The sequence below is a fragment of the Lampris incognitus genome, chromosome 11 (assembly GCF_029633865.1).
Source record: "Lampris incognitus isolate fLamInc1 chromosome 11, fLamInc1.hap2, whole genome shotgun sequence".
Classification (NCBI taxonomy): domain Eukaryota; kingdom Metazoa; phylum Chordata; class Actinopteri; order Lampriformes; family Lampridae; genus Lampris; species Lampris incognitus.
In genome coordinates, this window is record NC_079221.1 from 14,713,841 (window position 1) to 14,736,587 (window position 22,747).

At 44.5% G+C, this 22,747-nt stretch overlaps 1 protein-coding gene across 1 annotated transcript in view; it reads right to left on the reverse strand.

Moving 5' to 3' along the window:
* The window catches only part of nalcn (sodium leak channel, non-selective), a 177,576-nt gene that overhangs the window by 114,634 nt on the left and 40,195 nt on the right, over window positions 1-22,747 (reverse strand). The window contains exons 10-12 of the mRNA XM_056289287.1: window positions 21,589-21,675; window positions 3,690-3,821; window positions 2,784-2,951 (exon numbers count right to left, since the gene is read on the reverse strand). Coding sequence (XP_056145262.1) covers window positions 2,784-2,951; window positions 3,690-3,821; window positions 21,589-21,675 — 387 coding nt within the window. The remainder of the gene's footprint in view (window positions 1-2,783; window positions 2,952-3,689; window positions 3,822-21,588; window positions 21,676-22,747) is intronic.

Consider the following 22,747-nt stretch of genomic DNA (forward strand, 5'->3'; position numbering starts at 1 on the left):
AATGACAAATTTGCCTCAAGGGACTTTACAGCAACACAACATCCTGTCCTTAGACCCTCGCATTAGATAAGGAACAACTTCCTAAAAAAAACAACAACAACCTTTAACAGGGAGAAAAAACTAGGAAGAAACCTCAGGGAGAGCAACAGAGGAGAGATCTCACTCCTAAGATGGACAAAACAACAAAATATTTTACTATAATTATGCAGACAACACACAGATTTACATTACCATATCACCAGGGGACTACAATACCATACAAGCGCTGAGTGAGTGCATTGAACAAATTAATGTTTGGATGTCTCAGAATTTTATTCAATTAAACAAAGATAAAACTGAAGTAATTGCCTTTGGAGTGAAGGAAGAACAATTAAAAGCCAGCTCTTAGCTACAATCAGTGATGTTATAAACCACAAACCAAGCCAGAAATCTTGGTGAAGTCACAGACTCAGACCTGAAATTATATAACCACATTAAGATAATTAAAGTCAGCCTACTATCATCTGAAGAATATATCAAGAATTAAAGGATTTGTATCTCAGCAGGATTTGGAAAAACTTGTCCATGCATTTATCTTCAGTCGACTCGACTACTGTAATGGTGTCTTTACAGGCCTCTAAACATTTGATCAAACAGCTGCAGCTGATTCAGAATGCTGCTGCTAGAGTCCTTACTAAGACCAAAAAAACTGATCACATCACTCCAGTTCTGAGGTCTTTACACTGGCTTCCTGTCCATCAAAGAACTGATTTTAAAACGATGCTCTTGGTTTATAAAGCACTGAACGGTTTAGGGCAAAAATATATTTCTGATCTTCTGCTACATTATGAACCATCCAGATCTCTCACATCATCTGGGAAAGGTCTAATTTCTGTCCCCAAAGTCAAAACTAAACATGAAGAAACAGCTTTCAGTTTTCATACACCACGTATTTAGAAAAAACTCCCAGAAAACTGCAGGTCTGCTGCAACTCTGTTCTTCTAAATCAAGGCTGAAGACTTTCCTGTTTGCCACTGCCTTTTATTAAATAAAATTGGAAGCTTTTGATTATCATCGTACACTGCACTGTAAATTCTACTCTATCTTTTTGTTTGTAAATTGCCTTTTGTTGCTTTTCTTAATGCCTTTTATGTTTTATGTAAAGTACTTTGAATTGCCTTGTTGCTGAAATGTGTTATACAAATAACTTTGCCTTGCCTTGCCATTATAGATCTCATTATGTTGCCATGTATATCTTCATAGCAGACCTATGTTAATTCATGTCATTACTCGAGCTATTGTGATTTGAAATACACAAAGTGAAAATGGGAATATTTGGACCATCATTAAATTAAAAATCATGTGTGTGTGTGTGTGTGTTTTTGGATGTGTGTATGCATGTGTGTGTGTTTGTGAAAAGAGTGGTTTCAAAGCGTGTGACATTTGGTCTGAATTGGATGATGACCTTTAGCAGTGAAACGCCCCTTGGTTTGGAATGAATGCATAAAAAATGAGCAATAAACATCAAACATTCCTATTTCCCACTGGTATGGTAGCATTCTTCCAGGTCGCACTTACAGATTCCCTCTCAGACAAACTCAGAATCTGGTGATCAGAAAAGTGACATCACTTTTCCACAAATCCAAAATGAGTTGGGGGAAAAAAATCTCAGTGAGGAATGTGACCGAAAAAGAGCTCTCCTCAACAATTACAGTTCAATAAACTGTTCCAGAAAACTCACAAAAACAGAAAGCTGTAGTCATGTTGGGAAACTGGTTGAAATGTAAATGTGAAGCAGTGCTGCTGTTAAATACCATCTGTCTCCGTTTTAATAATCATCACAGAAAAGAAACAATAAAAAATGTCTAAGCAAAAACTGTATTTTGCTGCTAAATGCACCAATTTGTAAAATTTACATGTAAAATATGCCAAGTGTAACAATGGCATCATCAACTACTAATATCCCATGTGCAGACCACACTGGCGTTGATCCTGTGACCTCAGTGTAGGCGATGCGTTGCAGTGGATCATAAGCCCCACATGGGACGTGATGAAAATGGGTTCTTCCGACACTTAATGCACCTTTTCCACACAGACTGCCCTGACCCTCCGCTGCCACACACATACACACACAGAAATACATCGATGCAAACCCACACATGCAAACACAGACACACACAAACATACAAATGCACATCATTCCCTCTATAATACATTATTACCCTCACTTAGAGAAGGAAGGGGACCACAGAACAGCAGGTGCTGCCTTCTCGCTGCTGTCAAAGTCACTCATGAAGCAAGGTGTACGAGTGTTGGGAGCAGCACAATCAATCACAGAGTAAGGCTAAAGATGACGGAAAGCTAGCCAGCACTGACACCATCTTTTTATGAGGAGAGTCGACAAGCTAATAACCTAGACAAAAACATAATGGGATTGGAAATATACTTAAGGTTAACTAATGAAAACCGACTGTGATCTAAGGTCACTTTCTGGTATGCATTCTCCCCAGCAGTAGATTTAAAACAGGAAAAGGTAGAAAAGGAGAAGCTTTATCATGGATTGGTTTTATGGTCAATTAGTACTCATTAATGCAGAGTCACAGGAGTAGCACAAAGAAATGACACTAAATGATTCATAGCATCTGCTGTTCACTGGAATTTATTTCAAGTGTGGATAATTCAAACCAATGCACGTTATGCTAATCAGAAACTGTGTGTGTGTGTGTGTGTGTGTGTGTGTGTGTGTGTGTGTGTGTGTGTGTGTGTGTGTGTGTATGTGTTTGTGTGTGTGTGTGTGTCCATACCTGGAAGTAGGTGAACTGGGAGTGGTAAAGTACTGGGTAGATGTGCAGGGTTGTTCCCACCACCAGCAGGGACTCAAACTTGTGCAAAGATGAGCTGATGTAGCCAGTGAAGCCCAGACACCAGATCTTCAGCAGAGCCTCCAGGTCAAACAACACAGTGAAGGCAACCTGACAAGCAGCAGAGAGAGAGAGAGATTAACATCTCTATATGAAGAAACACTCTCCTAAAGCTCATTTCAATTTATTCTGTTCTATTTTATTCTATGCTATTTACGATATATTACAAAAATATGTGTTCTTGATATGTGACACATGATTGGATGAGATACATGTGTTGCATAATGTTTGAGCAATCCATGTGAATTTACCACTTTGACCAATGTGTTTGTTTAGGTTTTGTATTTTTCAAATCAGTGATGAGTGCTGCAAACTGTGTGTGTGTGTGTGTGAGAGAGAGAGAGAGAGAGAGAGAGAGAGAGAGAGAGAGAGAGAAGCATGGAGGGGAGAAGGTCTATCTTTGTTTCCACTCTACCTCCTGCGTACAAATGTCAACACAGCGTGTTAGAATTGTGCCCCCCCACACACACATATATCACACATATACACACACACATATATCACACATATACACACACACGTTCACTAACACCATTGGTGAATCAGAGTTCCTCATCCCATATAGTGTCCATATGTTTGACATCTATTTTGTAATGATTAATGATCACTCCTTCATGCTCCTGTGTCTCTGTCATTGGGTTGGGACAGATACTTACAGCAGTGTTTAATATACAATCTTTTACGAACTATGTGTGTTAAACAACAGACGTGTCAGTTTGGACAGTTCTGGTGTGAGGAGCGCTGGGGGCAGACGAGACAAAAAACAGACAGAAATTAAAACCGCCTCACCTCCGCCAGGTAAAACTCGTCGTAGTGCCGGTGGTGGTTCTTGCCTTTGTAATAGTTGCTAGCAGCAACAATGACGTCCACGGCAACCATGCTCAGGATGAACATGTGGAAGACGGAGGAGCGCATCAGTTGCTGTGGAAACAGAGTACCATCCAATCACAATCAACGGAAATAATTTCAACAACACACGATTTGTGTGTTGAAAATGACAAACTATTACAATCAATGTGACCATCTTAACACGGTATCCTCTTAAAAAACAAAAAAACAAAACAAAAAACAGAAAACACAGATCTCCTTCAGTCTGCCTGACACATAATTCAGATATATTAGTGACATAGACTGCCATATTACTCCATTACACTGAATGACTGTGAACAGGAGGAGTTAAAGGAGGAGAGAAATTAGATTTTGTGTCTCGGATCTCAAGATCTTCCACTCTCCCTCCATCAGTTTGAATGAACCTGTTCCTCTTTTCCTCGGCAGCGGAAAACACCTACCAAAGTACCAATGGACTATGAGTAACACGCCAACGGGTTTACCAGGTTTTTGATTTGTGAAGTCTAATACTTTTCTGTTATTCACGAAGATAACACGTTTGAATATTACTTAAAGCTAGAGTGCGGGAATTTTACATATAATTGAGCATACGTTACATTCAAGCACTTTCCAAATGAGTTCACACACGCTGATTAAGCGTGTGTGAACCACCGGGTAAGTCTCTCTGTATACCGGGGTTTTAACTCTGATACAATCTGGGGCGATTTCCCCGCACTGGAGCACCAGTAGCGTTTTGTGTCACGCAGCAAACTCTTCCTCTGATTGGTTAGAGTGGGGTTAGGGTTAGCCAATCAGAGGCATGCGAATGCTTTCGTCACTCCGAAGTTGGATCTAAAGTTGTTTTGGAAAATGATGGACGCAATTGCTTTGCCAGAGCTTAAGTAGGGACGGAGTAGTTTCTGATGTTCCAGAGAAAAATAAACTCCGCGTTCAGAAGAAGGATTAAAGTAAAAAAAAAAAAAAACAAGAAAGAAAGCGATCGATGGAAAGTAAAAACACGTGTAGCCGGGTGGTAAATCTGTTAAATATGTTAAATGATTTTCCACTTAAATTTAGTATAGTTTAACTGTTAATATATGTAATTGTTACACTGTCAAGCCATGTAAAATGTCATTTGATGTATTTAAATTGTGAGGCAGATTGTGAGTGTATTTTGATAGTTTTGGTTGTCATTGCATGTTTTGACCAGTAAGTCGCAGTGGCGGACTTTTATTGTAACTCCGTGCAAGTTATCCAAGTGCATCTTGGGTATTCTGGTACCAGGCGTGGGGTAGTGTAACGTGCATGGATAAGTAGACACGTTGGTCCTTGACTAACGGGTCGGACCCTTTAGTCGACTGGTTAACGTTGTCGCTTGCGGTGCGGGAGATACGGGTTCGCGTCCCGGCTGTGGCGACGGTATCTCGGACTGCCCCCCGAATTTGCTGCATTGGTGTCAGAAGTGGGATGGAGCGACCTTAAGGCCATCGGAAGCCTAGGCGCCCTGAGGCGTGAAGGAGCTGATATGCTTAAGCGCGGGGCGCGCTTCCCGAAGGAGGGGGGGTAGTGTAACGTGCATGGATAAGTAGACACGTTGGTCCTTGACCAACGAGTCGGACCCTTTAGTCGACTGGTTAACGTTGTCGCTTGCGGTGCGGGAGATACGGGTTCGCGTCCCGGCTGTGGCGACGGTATCTCGGACTGCCCCCCGAATTTGCTGCACACGGATAACCATTGCTGTAGCTTTTCCTCATTGGAGAGCGCTGAAAGAAGAGAAGGGATGGAGGACAGACACGGATGTCACGTTACTGCTCTTGGTATTTGTAAAAAAAAAAAAAGGATTATTCTATGTAGCTATTACATTTACCCTCCCAAAATAAAGGATTATTGTCTAGGAATTGGGGACATTTCTTTGTATTTTTGTAACTATTAGCTAAGCACACGTCGACAATGTTAATGTAATTACTCTTACTGCCAGAAGAGGGAAACAAAAGTTCTGCACTGCAGGTTTAAAGGACCCCACTGGTGTTTTTGTGCGTTTCAGCCCATTTACAGTAAATGGCGTACAATTTATAGCACCCCTGGCCCTTTTCTAAAGCATAGCATGGTACGTTAAATGTTATTCTTGTGTTTTACCTTCCTTCCATGCAGCCATCAACTCACATCCACTTGCCAGATTGTTAATCCATCACGGTGAGCATTTCTTTTTGGTCAAATTCACGTTATCATTGTGGGATAACAGTTGAAAAAGCCTTGGATAAACATCTCGAATCAATTTGCTTTAGTATGCAATATCTCGCAATGATAACACTGTAGTGACCTACAATGGGCAGGTTAAACATTCACCATGTTCACCAGAGACTGTCCCTTTAAGACAGTAGGTTCAGGAGTTAGCAGAAGGGGATTGTGGGAGACGCGGGGTTGAGGTGTTTGGTGGATATGAGGTAGCATGTCGAGCAGCCCGAGTTAATGTTGTTAACTGTGCACTTTATGTTTGTTGGAGGAAATAAATGACCCCACGGCTGTGTGGTCAAAAGGAGAATTCAAGTCAATGTTATTTATATAGCCCAATATCACAAATTGAAAATTTGCCTCAAGGAGCTTTACAGCAACACAACATCCTGTCCTTAGACCCTCACATCGGATAAGGAACAACTCCCTAAAAAAAAAAAAAAACCTTTAACAGGGAGAAAAAACAAGAAGTGGTCTCGTCTCCTTTCTGTCAACATCACATAATCTACAAAGCTACAGTATGCTTTGGAAAATTATCGAAAGTAATGCAAAGTTTACCAAACTTGTAGCAAATGGGCTAAAAGATGCAAAAGTACTTCCCAGTCCAACACAGCCTCTATTGGGTCGCAACAACTTGTAGCGAGCGGTAAATGATTTATGATGCACCTAAAATTGATTACCCACAAAATTATCAATTTCATAACAGGATACTTTATTGATCATAATGGGTGGAATGTGAAGCAGAATGATGACTCCATACTCAGAGAGATGATATACCGTCAACCATCCACCATCCATTACAGATGACATTCACATAAATACAAGTCCGTATTTACAAAGCAAATGACTCATTATCTCAGCGGCGGCGTTGTGCAGTTATTTCTGAGACATACAGGCAGAAAGAGATAGAGAGAGAGAGAGAGAGACAGAAAAAAAGGAGGGATGGCGCAGATGAGAGCAGGGTGGTGGAAGACAGCCAGGGGGCTGCATTCTCTCTTATTGGATGTGACAACGGGCGGAGCAGGCCCATTGCTAAACGTAAGGAATGAAAAAGCAATCAGGGCCTTTCATCGGCTGGTGGGTGAGACAGCAGAATCAGTGTATATTCAGACAGCAATAAAGCCGGAGAGGAGAGGAGAAATAAATGTTATTTCCTGAGGGAACAGCTATGATATTGAACGTCTGAAACAACATCACGCTGACTGCGGACACGGTCGGAAGTCAGAAAATTTTCAGGCAAACATCCACAAGGACACACATATTCCGGAAATACTCACTCTTCCTTACTTCAGGCATATAATGGGGGAAAAACGACAAGAAAAAAAAAACTTCAACGATCTGTCTGCTGACACATTGTAGATGTGAGCACAAACTGTTGACAGCACATCTATGGGAGGAAGAGCAGCTTGCAAGTGGAAGGAATGACAAAGATTGTTGCGTGAAGAACAGATGGAAAGAAAGAAAGAGAGAAAAAGAGATTATCAGACAGCAAGAAGAGAGCACAGTGTCACTTTATAGCAGCCTCGGTGGAAAAGGATCAAATTCTCCCTGGGACGAGAGACACACACACACACACACACACACACACACACACACACACACACACTTGAAAACTTGAAAAAATCTTGACTCTTCATGCATGGGTATTCAAAAGCAAGCAATCCTGATCACATATCACTAAGAAAAATGAATGAAAGTGCATAAATAAATAGATAAATATAATCTACTGAACATCACACCTGCAGAGGAACAATACAACATACTGTTCTCTGACAATTACCAGGGAGAAAAAAAAGACGAAAAAGAAGAACATTTGACCCACATCAGTTCGCCTGCCATCCCCAAAGGTCTATGGCGGACGCCATTGCCACTGCCTTGCACTTTGCTCTGACCCACCTTGAACTTAACACATACATCCGGATGCTGTTCATAGATTACAGCTCTGCTTTCAACACTATCATCCCCGCCAAACTAACCACCAAACTCCTCTCCCTTGGCCTCAACCCCTCCCTCTGTAACTGGACCCTGGACTACTTGACCAACAGACCTCAGTCTATTAGGTTAGGTGACCACACCTCCTCCACCCTGACCCTCAGCACAGGTGCCCATCAAGGCTGTGTTCTGAGCCCCCTCCGTTTCTCTCTTTACCCACGACTGCCTGCCAACTCACCCTTCAAATATAATAGTTAAGTTTGCGGATGACACCACAGTTGTAGGCCGTATCACCAACAATGACGAGATGGCCTACAGGGATGAGATTCAGCACCTCACATAATGGTGCAACACTAATAATCTTATCCTCAATGTGCAGAAGACGAAGGAGCTGATTCTGGACTTCAGGGGGTCTAGATGCTGCAGCCACTTCCCCATACACATCAATGGGGTGGAAGTGGAGCGTGTCTCCAGCTTTAAATTCCTTAGAGTCCACATCAGCAAGGACCTCTCCTGGACATCAAACACCCTGGCCCTTGCGAAAAAGGCCCAGCAATGCCTGCATTTCCTGAGGAGGCCGAGGCATGCTATTTTTTCCCCAAATTTCTCACCAACATCTACCACTGCACCATACAGAGTATCCTGACCAGCTGTGTCTCAGTGTGGTATGGCAACTACACATCAGTAGACCAGAAAGCTCTGCAGCGGGTTGTCAAGGTGGCCCAGCATATCACCGGGTACCCAGCTCCCACCCATAAAAGACATTTATCACAAACGCTGCCTTTGAAGGGGTCTCTGCCTCAGCAGAGAGCCCAACCATGGACTGTTCTCCCCCCTGCGCTCTGGGAGGTGCTACAGGAGCCTCAGAGCCCACACTACCAGGCTCAAAAACAGCTTCTTTCCCCAAGCTGTTACCCACCTGAACCTGGCTACCCACTGAATGTCTGCAAATATGTTTGTACTCATGCTTTTTTTTTACGTTATCTATAGCTTTTAATCTTCATCTGTATATCTCTTATACTATGTTAGCTATGTTTGTCTATGTCTGTATTGCACTGTTTGGCGAAGCCGCAGCCCTCATTTCATTTTTACACCTGCCTGCACATTGTTTTTAACAACAGTAAATTGAACTGAATCGAACTGAAGAAGAAGAAGAAGAAGAAAAAGAAGAAACAGCACTTTCTTTGGGGGAAGAATAGGGGGCAGAAAGGTTGTCATTCTTTGAGGTTCCACTGTATGAGCTGGTAGCCTTGAGGGTCAGGCGCTTTGGCACAATATGTCCACGTGCACGCTATGTGCACGTGCACGCCCACACCGCCACATACAGTAGTTAGGCTCCCTCACTGAGATAGGACGTGACAAAGCAGTTTGACATTTCCAGCTACCAGACGCTCTCCCCCATGGGTGTTTTGGCTGAAAGGAGTTGTGGGTGGTTAAGTGTGTGTGTGTGTGTGTAAGAAGAAAGAGTGAAAAGCCTGTGAGGTTTTGGGAGAGAGACAGACACTCAGTTGTTTTTTTCTCAAGGTCCTGACTTTGTCTTTATACTCTGCTTTTCTTAGTCGCGCAATCCCCAAGAGCTGACCAAGAATCAGAGAGCGCTGCTTCCCTGAGTAACCTCTGTCATTTCAAGATACAACCCAGTCATCCTGCTCCGGCGCCCCGAAGTCACAAAACAACCTCATAGTCCCCCCGCCCCCCCCCCCCAAAAAACTAGCTGGAGATTCAGCGTGCTTTGAGAAGTAACACTGGAGGACCATTCTGGAGTGGAAATAGCAAAGTCGGATGTATTTGGCTGCAGTGGAAAAGCGTATGTACCAGCGCAGGATGTCGGAATCAGTTTAACAGCACCAATTGTGGGACAAGATGTCTCTCCCCTGTTGTCTGATGTTTCTTAGCCTGTGAGCCTCTGAAATCCTTCCCCACTTTTTTGATAGATGCTGCTTATTAGTGCTGCCTCTGCCTGGGCCTTTGAAACGCCAGGTGCTCCGTGCACGAGCAAAGAGCACGCACGCACACACATACACACACACACGGACAGATGTTGAAGCATCAACTTATGTGAGCAGGAACCATACAATTAGTGTTGGTTTTGGCAAGTAACCAAGGAACACCAGCATCAGCCCATTATCAAAAAATATGCCAAGGCAAATTAATTTCTAATATAATTTCTAATACGTATATGATGAGGCATGTTCTGTAAAATACAGCATCTAAATCCTTTCTTTAGACTAAAGTCTAAAATAAATGATGTAAATTACTGCCTGTATGCAAATGGTAGATGACAGGCATGTCGACGAGACATACAGATGACAAGACATCATTTCAAGTCGCACGTAAATCTCGATACTTGACAGAGAGAGTGCAATGGGAATATCCTCTCCAATGAAACATCCACTCCTAAAAGCTCTCAGCATTTTAAGCTGGGCATTTGCACACACTTGGCTCCCTACTTAAATCCGTTCAACTTAAACAACACATTGTGGCGGGTGCACGGCCAGCATGGCGTTAGACTGACACCTTACAGAAGGTTTAGATGCACTCTTCAGCTGGTTTCATCCTAAGAGGCGTCCTGGGGTTTTGCATTATCAGCTGGCGCACACCTCATCTGACGTGCGGGGAAATTCATCATACACAGAGCATTGTCAGTGGCTGCGACTATATCACAGTGGAGATGGAGACGCAGGCTGACGGAGCGATGATGGCGTGCTCACACCCCTTCTGTTCGCTCTGACTGCCAAGCAGAACAAAATGCTCTTTCCGCTGGCAGGCAAGGCGGGTAGCTGACAAGCCGAGGCCAAAGCGAGAGCGTTCACACAGGAACGGTCACCGCCAGGCTGGATGGCGTTGTGGTTCCACTACTACATCCTGTCCACTGAGATCAGCAGGGAAGTATGTGGGATTACGAGTGGCTTCTGTTGGCTCAACTCCTCCATCTCTTCTCTGCCGCTTGTTTACAAATGATTTTGGAGTATCGTGATGATAATGGCGGTTCTATCAAGGTCCTTGTTTGCAGTATGGCATGCTACCATAACTGGAAACGTATGGTGCTAGCAATCAATCAATCAATCTATCTATTAGTTTATCAGTTGATCAATCAGTCAATAGGGAAATGAGAAAAAAACTGATGCACAGCAAGTTATGTAAAGAGGTTAAAGGGCTCTGCTTGCTTCAAACGAAGTGCTGTTTGGACCATTGGAAAGCGTCAAATAATGTTGGAAAGCTCCTCTCAGATGTTTGGATTAGGGACTTCAGCGTCTGAACATTTTGGGATAAATTCTTTGCAAGTGAAGATTTTGAAGTTAAGCACTGCACATACAGTAGATATAGAAAAGTCTACACACACCTGTTAAAATTACAGGTGTTTCTGATGTAAAAAGATGAAACCAACATAAATCATGTCAGAACTTGTTTCACCTTTAATGTGAAAGTGCAACCTATAAAAATAAAGTGAAAAACAATGAGAAACATATTAGGGGGAAAAAGAAAAATACAAAACTTACAATAAACTTGTTCCATAAGTGTCCACACCCATTTATAATTGGGGATGTGGGTCATGTTAAATAGTAGTTAGTGTACACCTGCCATCAATTAAAGTGACCGTGAATAACCCCAAATAAAGTTCAGCTATTCCTGTAATTATTTTCCTGACATCTTGGTTGATGATTCAAAATTCAGAAAAACAAAAGTAAATTTGATTTAATAGAAGATAATAGAAGAACTCAACTGAGTGTTATGAAATCTTATTTCGGTATCTTAGAGTAACTAATGCGATTGGGAAGATTTGAGTTTTTTTTGAGGGGGGGGTTGTGTAACTAATAGACATTCTGATCCACACTCCATACCAATTGGTGGCGGTAATGCACCAATTCGTTGTTTGCCAACCGCCAATAAACACCAAGTAGAAGAAGAAGCAGGTCACATCCAACTGCAAAAGCCATGGTTCACAAACAGTTTGCAAAGCATGAACTCAGTGTAGGAAGGTATCGATCAGGAGAGGGCTAAAAAGAAGACAAGAAGAAAATTGGTCAGGGAGGCTGCCAAGAGGCCTACGGCAATATTAAAGGAGCTGCAGGAATTTCTGCCAAGTCCTGGTTGCTCCCTACATATGATAACAATCTCCTGTATTCTTCAGGTCTGGGTTATGGGGTAGGGTGGAAAAATTGAAGCCTTTTCACGTGAAAAAAAAAAAATCCAAGACCGGCTAAATTTTGCAAAAAGTTACATCTGGTCTCCCAAAACCATGTGGAAAAATGTCATATGGTCTGATGAGACCAAGGTTGAACCTTTTGGCTGTAATTCCAAAAGGCATTTTTGATAGAACACCAGACCCACGGTGAAGCATGGTGGTGGCAGCATCAGGCTTTGGGCCTGCTTTTCTTCAGCTGGAACTGGGGCTATATTCACGGTGGAGGGAATCATGAATAGCTCCAAACACCAGTTGAGTTTTGGGGCAAAACCTTCAGGCGTCTACTAGAAAGCTTAAGAAGAGGAATTTAACCTTTCAGCATAACTACTTAAGTATGGATCCAAATCAACAAAGGAATGGCTTCACCAAACGATCGTTTTGGAATGTTAGCAGGAGCCCGGACCCTAATCCAATTGAAAATCTTTGGGGTGACCTGAAGAGGGCTGTGCACAGGAGATGGATCTCAAACGTTTTTGCAAGGAAGAGTGGGCAAAATATTGCCAAGTCAGGATGTGCCAAGTAAGGATAGGTATCATTAAGATTTTAACGGTACTACTTTTACCGATACTGCTTATCGATCTGGTACTTTAACAGTACTCATCGGTTCTTTCTGTCATTTTTTAAGAGAAACAAAACAAATTAAGAACAGAATTAACATTGCTTTATTTTCTAATGTCTGGCCAGAGTATTACTTTTAATCATCAACCCATGTTTGTATAATTTAGCTAACTCTGTGTGGGCTCTAGTATGCTAGCATACATAACATACTCGAGGTGGCTGGGGCAACGAGAGATGAACTATGAGCTAGGCAGTCGAAACTGCCTTTCTCCACCTGTATTGATGCACTTTCACCAGATGTTTCTAAAGACTGCTTGTGTTTCAGCCCTCACATGCAAAAGACCGAGATCTCTCTTCTGGATTGGGAGTAGTGACAAATGTCTTAATCTTACTGCAAATTCGAAACAGCGTTGGTGAGATAAAAGGTGCAAGATAACGTTACTGTCTTTATGCATGCTCAATAATCCAGGTAAGAAAATCAAAGAAAGTTGAGTCAGTTCATCTGGACACAAACGGATACACGGGTTTTTCTTTCTAAGAAAACGTTAACGTAGCCTAAATAAATAGGACATTTATTTTCTTAATTTCTCAAATACCGATAGCAGAATCATTAACATCGGAGCTTGTCAAAAGTACGGTCTTCAATAATTTAGCACCGGGGCCCGTTTAATACCGGGTTTTGGTACCCATCCGTAGTGCCAAGCTGGTAGACTCTTAGCCGAAAATGAATGAGTGCTGTAATAAAATCAAAAAGTGCATCAACAAAGCATTAGTTTAAGAGGGTGCACACTTGTGCAACCAGGTTATCCTAAGTTTTGTATTATATTTTTCCCCTAATAGCTTTGTTTTCCACTTGAATCAATTTCACATTAAAGGTGAAAAGTTCTGATATGATTTATCTAGGTTTCATTTTTTAATTCACAAAAACCTGCCATTTTAATGGGGAGGGGGGGGTGTAAGACTTTTTAAAGCCACTGTATCTGGTGAAATTATGCAAGTCATTTTTATTCAATATCGTAATTCATATCGCAGAAAACAAATATGGCGATGTCAGTTTTTTTTCTGTGTCGTTCATCTCCAGCAGTGTTGAACAGAGCGCGCCACGCTGTAGCGGCGGTTCGACTGAGGTGCGTCGGGAGTCTCTCTGTTTATCACAGTCCAGACTGGAGAGGGATGACTCATGTCGGCATCTCAGCCCTCATCGACAACCTCTGGCTCAGCTGTGTGTCCGCCTCTGCCCCAGTGTACATGTTAGCACCACGGACACATCGCAGGTTCCTGTCCTCATGTCTGTGTCTGCAACAGTCCAGACTTCCACACTTCACTCTTTGTCTTGTCTCCTTCATTTCTTTCTTATTCCTATTCACTAAATTCACGTGCATGCTCTCACCCTGCCATGCCTCCATCTTCTCTTTTCACTGTCTCCAACTCCATGCTAATATTCAGCTTGTTGTGCTCTCTCTCTTTTTCTTCTCTGAAGCCAATTTCCTTTTCCTCTACTCCTTCTTTCTGCACAGTGGCAAACTGACCTTAACCCCAATACATTGTGTGTGTGTGTGTGTGTGTGTAGCAGGCTGAGGAAGCAGTCTTTGGGGAGAATAGAGCTCACATTGTAGTGTGGATGGCAAGAACTGATTTTCTTTCCAAAATGCTGACATGAATGTCATGTGATCTCAGGTAAAGCTGCCGGCTCCTGTTGTGTGTGTGCGCCTGTCCAATACAAAAGACTTCAGCACTTTTGTTTTGTTTCAGTGTTTAATTGTGACCCGTGAACTTTTCGAAAACAAGTGGAAAACTTTATTGTGGATAGAAAACGTTTGCCTCATTTTTGCCCTCCAGTGTTTTCAAATTTCTCCAGATTTAGTATAGATGTAGTCATGACCACCCGGGTGATCCATTCCACTGTTTGTGATGGATCACATACTGTGTGTGTGTGTGTGTGTGTGTGTGTGTCTTTGCCTGGTTCGCCACATTCTCGTGGTGGAGAAGCTTGTGTGTACCAATGACCCAAAGAGCTATGCCGTCCGGGGCCTGGCTCCTGGTAGGGTCAGGGGGGAGGTTCAAAACGAAGCATGATCCAACAAAGACCTCAACGGCGGAACTGGCAGAAAACAAGGCCAGTGAAGGTGGCTGAAGGCAGCAACAGAGGGTGGTCCCGAATCGTCTTGGTTCTCCATGCCATTGGACTCTGGCCACCCCCTGCCAAGGACCGTGTGGTGGCTGCAGGAGCCTCAGCCACTCCACATTAAAAGCTGTCACATGCAGGTGTCCTCCCGCAAGGATACCCACAAGGACCTAGAAGGAGGACAGTCATACTCGACCCCGAATGACCGATGATGGTGTGTGTGTGTGTGTGTGTTTGTGGGGGGGGGGGGTGAACAGAGGCATCGGCTGTTTCTGAACTGCTCATACACCTATCAATAGCCTGCAAATTATATTCTACATATTAGCATACAAATGTGTGTAAGAATTGTGTATGCATACTACAAAGATAAAAAAAAATGCTTATGATCAAAACTGTCCCATAATTCTTTGCATCTTTTGCTGTTTCCCATGGAAACATCTGGCAAAGGTTATATTCAAAGCAATTTGGCACGATGTTTGTAAGTGAAGGTCAGCAAATTCAGACACATTTTTTAACAATTTCATGATAAAATGGTTTTATCAATGGTGTAATACAATATTGATACACTACACTTGAGAATTGCTTTCACAATACTACATTGATTTTCAATTCAATTCTTAAGATGACACAATGGTGTCAGCGTCTCTACTTTGTGTAGTTTCATCACTGACCACTAAATGGCAGGTGCAGTATTGTAACAGGGACACAAATCGCATCCCTAAATTTTTGCTAAACCAAAGCCCTAGTTTTTAGCATGGCATATGACACCCCTGTTGATTTGTACCACATATTTATGGAGTTATGAGCCAAAGTAAAGTAGTTCTGGTGTTACGAAGGTCACCTCCGTCAGCCAAGTTCATACTTCAGTATGCATCGCATATTGCACTCTGTGTACTGAATAAGACGCCCTAACAGTATGCATTATAACCCACATACTTTATGTAGTGCACTAACAGTTTAGAAAATGCTTATTTCATCTAAATAAATCATGCACATATGAAAAATCTCTAGTTTCTGGCTTCCAGCGAGTCACTCTGCAGAGGTGTTTTAGTTCTTCATAAACATCAGCTGTTGACGTCTGTTCCTCAGTTCCTAATGGTTAATTTGGAGTAGTCCAAGCGTCTCAGTAAACCTCATGACCTTATTTTTGTGATTATCATTCATGAGTGTACATCTGTGTGGAGTGGGAGGCTCCATTTTATTTATTTATTTATTTTGCTTAACTACAGCCTGGATTCCAGTCTGCTCTGTAATTATGGTATGGTGGAGCACCAGAGGCTAATTAGTCGACCTGGGCCTGTGGGGAGTGAGACAGGAAGCCTCATTAACCTCCACTGGTCTATATCGCTACCAGGAGAGTAACATCTGTAAATCTGGGAACCACAAAGCCCTGCATGGCTATTGTCTGTGCAGATATAACGCAGACAATGGTGCACTGACAAGGCAACACAAGAGTTCTTGTTGTAGATGTGCCAGACATGAACTATGTGTTGCGGGATAGAAAACTATGTGTAGTGGAATAGAAAAGCCCTTTTTTGGTTCATTATGTATGGCAGTTGGTGAGAGCCGCAGGGTTCTGGTGCAGGCTTTTAAACAGCAATAACAACAATCAGAAAACAACGGGGCTGATTCGGCGAGCCGCGTGGGGGGGCGGCCTGTTATGGCAGCTATTTCGGTTGCTACCACCTCAGGAGGCAAAGCTGCCATTTCCTCTCCGTCTCCGAGAGGGGCAGGTGCTTAATCAATTATGCGTTATCTCCTCCTGCTGCAGCCCACCGGACACAGACACACCCAGAGAGCCAGGAAAAAAAAAGGCACATCCAGGGACATGAGGACACACGTACACACACACACACACACACACACACACACACACACACACACACACACCTGCAGCGTGCACACACCTGCAGCGTGCACACACACGCAGCGTGTGTGCACACACACGCAGCGTGTGCACACACACTCACACACACACACACACACACACACACACACACACACACACACACATGCAGAATAACAGGCAGAAAGACAGTCAAACTAGCACATAGATGCAAAGACAGACGGATGGACTGAGATAAATATGAGAATAGCTGACAGACAGACAGACAGGTAAATAATCAGAGTTTCCGTAAAGGAAAAGACACGCACAAGACGAGTAGACAGACAGGACTAACAGGCAGAGAGACAGAGATGAATAAAGACAGAGGTGCAGATAAAAAGCGAGTCATGAGGTCCTGTATAGCTGAGCGGAGGACAGACACACTGGCCAGCTGTAGGTAGCGCCCAGCTGCCAGCCATGAAACAGTTTAATCATGTGATGGCCAATTACTCCGGAATCTGGCAGAGCAGAACAGAGCCTTACACTTCACACCCCTCCCTCTCTCACACACACACACACACACACACACACACACACACACACACACACACACAGTCCTGCAAGATGGATATTCACTGCCTGCCCGTCAGTCCTCGCTCTACCTCTCTACCTGCGCTGTGCCGTGAAAGAGAGCAGTGGAATAGTGAAATGCATCTATGGGCGAAGTCTCATCCAAGCAAGCTAGTTTACACCGTTTTCAGTTCAGAAGCACTCTCGTGTATCTTATTTTCTTTATTAGCTCATTATTGAGTCCAAAGTTCAAGAAATAAATCAAAACGCCATCTGGAGAGAACACAGCACACCATTAACAATTTGTCTTCAAGCTGTGACACACACACACACACACACACACACGCACGCACGCACGCACGCACGCACACGCAGATACTTGAGTGAACACATACAGACACACAGGTAGTGCAGAACTCTACCTTTTGGAGTACAAATATTGTCACTGGAGCTGCACCTTACATATACACTACCTTTTCTTGCATGTCCCTTTTTATACCCCCTACCATTTCTACAATTAAAAATACAGTTTTGACCAACACGGGGATCGCCGGTTCGAATCCCGTGTTACCTCCGGCTTAGTCGAACATCCCTACAGACACAATTGGCCGTGTCTGCAGGTGGGAAGCCAGATGCAGGTATGTGTCCTGGTCACTGCACTAGCACCGCCTCTGGTTGGTTGGGGGGGGGGGACTGGGGGGACTAGCGTGATCCTCCCATGTGCTACGTCCCCCTGGTGAAACTCCTCACTGTCAGGTGAAAAGAAGTGGCTGGCGACTCCACATGTATGGGAGGAGGCATGTGGTAGTCTGCAGCCCTCTCCGGATCGGCAGAGGGGGTGGAGCAGTGACCGGGATGGCTCGGAAGAGAGGGGTAATTGGCTGGATACAACTTGGGAGAAAAGGGGGGGGGGGGAATACAATTTTGTACAGCAAGTGACCAAAATTTACCTGTGATCGCATATCTGTGGAAAATGTACCTTTGTGTACAAAAACATGCACGTCTTGTACATCTTTCTTTTGAGTTCACACCCACACATACACAAACACACACACACAATCAGTAGTTACCAACATACAGTACAGCTAGACAGGCAGACAGGGACGGACAGCCACAGTAAACAGAGCCCTCTCTAGCACCACATCCCTGTATCGTGGCCATAGCCTTTGGTAGGAAGGTGAGCTTCAGTTGACAGAACAGCCTGCGGGGGCAAACTCGGCTTTACTCCAACCAAACACGGAGTCACCAGGAGTCAAAGAGAAGCACTGTGACTCCCTCCCACTGGTGGCAGAAGAGGACCAGTACTGTCAAAGGGACAGGAAGAGAACGATGTGCGTGATACACGCCATGATCTGTGGCCGGCGAGACATCCTGAAAACTCAAGCAAGTGAATGGCACCAGGAGAGATGTTCATGGGGAAATGAAGACGTCCCTCTATAATTGAGTGGTTGTGCAAAAACGCCCCTGGATGATGCCACATAATCAATTCAAACACGTTGAGGCTTTTTAAAACAGGTTATCAATCTGGTATCCTGGCTGCAGTTGGGCGATCAATGAGATATGATAAATCGTTTAATCAATATTGTCTACTTAATTAATGGATATGTATGAAAACGATGCATGTGAAATGGTGTGATTAAATGATCATTATTGCTCTGTGGGGGCGTTGCTGGGGTGCGGGGTGGGGGGGTACAGTTTGCTATTAATGTCTTCACTGGCAATGCTCAGCTGATGCCTCTGCTCCCCACTTCTGTTATCCATCACTGAAAGGGAGAAAAAAAGAGATGAATAACCATTTTGATTTCTATTTTTTTCTCTCTGTGGGTGTCGTGATCGTCATCTGTCAGCGTCTCTTCGACGAGGGACTTCAATCACTCTCTCTGGGCCATTGCCCCTGACAGAGAGGACCGACACGATGGGAGGAGTGAGTTCAATGCATGCTGACCCACCTGCTCCCTGCTTAACCCTTCACACCGCAGTTTGCTGTGTGGTCGTATCCACACTGGTGCTCACTGGAATACATTATTCATTAACATTACATTGAATCTGGCGGCACGGTAGCAGAGTGGATAGTGCGGTCGCCTCACAGCAAGAAGGTCCTGGGTTCGAGCCCTGGGGTAGTCCAACCTTGGTGGGTTATCCAGGGTCGTCCTCTGTGTGGAGTTTGCATGTTCTCCCCGTGTCTGCTCCGGTTTCCTCCCACAGTCCAAAGACATGCAGGTCAGGTGACTCGGCCATACTAAATTGTCCCTGGGTGTGTTTGTGTGTGTGTGTGTGTGTGTGTGTGTGTGGGGGGGGGGGGCTGTGATGGACTGGCAGCCTGTCCAGGGTGTCTGCTCGCCTGTGGCCCAATGACTGCTGGGATAGGCTCCATCATCCCCGCAACCCTGAGAGCAAGATAAGAGGTTTGGATAATGGATGGATGGATGGATGGATTACATTATATCTGTCTGACTCCTATGTCAAGGAGCATGGCTGAACCAATTACCAGGTGCATAATGAGAGAAACAGGCAGTATTTAAGAAACCAATTGCAGTTCTGGTGGAAAGGACTGCGCTCCTCCAGAATGGCATCGAGTCACCTTTTTTTTTATGTTGAATTCATGAGTGACATGATGGTGATTTGTGGGGCATCCGGGTGGCGTGGCAGTCTATTCCGTTGCCTACCAACACGGGGATCGCCGGTTCCAATCCCCATGTTACCTCCGGCTTGGTCGCGCATCCCTACAGACACAATTGGCCGTGTCTGCAGGTGGGAAGCCGGATGTGGGTATGTGTACTGGTTGTTGCACTAGCGCCTAATCTGGTCGGTCGGTCGGGGCACCTGTTTGGAGGGGGAGGGGGAACTGGGGGGAATAGCATGATCCTCCCACGCGCTACATTCTCCTGGTGAAACTCCTCACTATCAGGTGAAAAGAAGCAGCTGGTAACTCCACATGTCTCATTATTAATTATTATTATCATTATTATTATTATTATTATTATCATCATCATCAATCATTTGGGGATAAAAAGCGGGGGAAAAAACATGATGGTGATTTGTGAAAGTGAGCAATGAAAAATATGTCCTGACAAATCTCCACCGAAAGCCGTCAAAATTTGCTGACTGTGGCTTTAATTATAAAGACGAGAAAAACAAGCTCTGTTCAATGATATCATAATGCAGTAATATGCTGCTGTATAGAAGAACTGACTGGGGCCATTAGAGCTAGCAGCGCCATATTTGCCAAGCTAACGCCCTACAGACAATAGGCCATATTAAAATAAATAAATAAATAAGGCTTTCACTGTTGCTGGTTGGCAAATGGAGAAGAACATCACGGTTTCAAACTGAAGTGTTTAATACACATTCTCTCTCTCTCTCTCTCTCTCTCTCTCTCTCTCTCTCTCTCTCTCTCTCTCTCTCTCTCTCTCTCTCTCTCTCTCTCTCTCTCTCTCTCTTCCTGTTATCTCTATTTTTACTTTTTTTTTCCTCTCCCTCTGCATATCTATGTATTTGTGAGTACGGCTGCTTGCATTTGCTCACATAAATGCATGCCCAGTGTGTGTGTGTGTGTGTGTGTGTGTGTGTGTGTGTGTGTGTGTGTGTGTGTGTGTGCAGCTCATATTTTTGAGCCTCCTTGAAGCCTCGCTCTGCAGCAGCATATTCTTCCTGACAGACCCCCCCCCCCAGCAGCCGTTCTCCTCCTCCTGGCCGTGGATGCAGCTGGCAGCCCCTCACAGCCAGAGCCTCGCCTTTCCCACCACCACAAGCGCCATCAACAGCGGGACAGCTGTGAGCAACGCCCGCTGTCCTCCGCTTATCTTTAAAGCCCGACCATCTAGATCACACCAACCGTGGCGTCCATCATTAATAAAAACTTGTCTGTCAACAGAGTGGCGTCATCACAGCAGCCCCGCACATCGAACGCAAGCCTCTCTCCATTTAAAACCCGGTTTGACACAGCCATCAACACAACACGGGAGACGGGAAAACAACAAGGTGGGGCCGTGTGCGTCTGAGGGGCTGGTCGAGGGGATGGGGTTCACCGCTTCACTACGAGTGTTGAAACGGAAAAGACAAATTATCCGCAGCAGAAATGGAAATCTAGCAGGTGACTTGTGAAGAGTTCGGCTCCAACGATACGAGATGACGTGGATACTCTTTCTGCAGCCAGAGAGGCTCAGGCAGGGTTTAAAATTGTGTGTCTGTTTTAGTCGTCATACGCACGATGCAAATTTCCTAAAATCACAGCAGTGTTCACGTAGTGCTTAGTATCAGCCTCATGCTTTTACCCTTTCAGGTGTGTGTGTGTGTGAGTGAGTGAGTGAGTGAGTGAGTGAGAGAGAGCGAGAGAGAGAGCAAGAGAGAGAGAGAGAGAGAGAGAGAGAGAGAGAGAGAGGGATGCCGCACACCAGTGTCATCAGCGGCACATTACTTCTGGTTTGCTTACCTGGAGGCATGCGGGCGCTCGGCCATGTGGCTTGTTGACGTCCACAGCGACAAGCTGCCATCCCCCTGCGGCGTCTTCGTGGAACATCTGTGACACAAGGACACAACATAAGAGGGAGCAAGCACATACACAGATGCGCACACGCACGCACACACACACACACACACACACACGACACCATCAACACAACTATCACGATGAATAGAACCCAAATACACACACAAACATACCCTGAGGCTGTATCTTCATGAAACATCTGTGACCACATAAAACCCACCCCCCCACACACACACAAGAAATATGTGCACACAGAGCATCGTAGCAGGTAAATAACACATGCAACACAAAATAAAACAAACCTGTCTAGCAGGTTTAGCAGCCAAGAAGACACAAGCGACAGTTTCTTCAACATCCCCCCCCCCCCCAGATGCCATGCCTTATTTTGTACATTATGGATGACCCCATTTCTGAGAAACCCAGTCCACGGTCCTCTCTCTAGTCTGACAGATACAACATGAAGGACTCGTCCCTGTTACTTTCCTGGTCAAATGAGCGGTGCCGGTCCTTTGACCCAAACCAAACCCCGGCTGTCTGGTTTGGATTCAGATGTGTGTGTGTGTGTGTGTGTGTGTGTGTGTGTGTGTGTGTGTGTGTGTGTGTGTGTGTGTGTGTATGTGTAGGTGGTCTGAGGGTCATCCTGCCTGGCTTAACATTACTAATGACACACAGATTGGCTTTGGATGCAGTGCACTGTTGACCTGTTGGTACATGAGAGGAAGGAAGAGCGAAGGAGACGAAGATAAGTCGAGGTGGAATATATGGAAACATCTTACAGTCATCTCATCCACCCATCCATCAGTTATCCAAGCCACTTCTCCCAATTGGGGTCGCAGGATGCTGGAGCCTATCCCAACAGTCATTGGGCAGCAGGCAGGGGGACACCCTGGACAGGCCACCAGCACATCACAGGGCCAACACACATTCACATTCACACACACACACACACACACACACACACACACACACACACACACACACACACACACACACACACATTCAGAGCTAAGGACAATTTAGTCCGGCTGATTCACCTGACCTACATGTCTTTGGAAGGAAACCGGAGCCCCCGGCGGAAACCCACGCAGACACGAGGAGAACG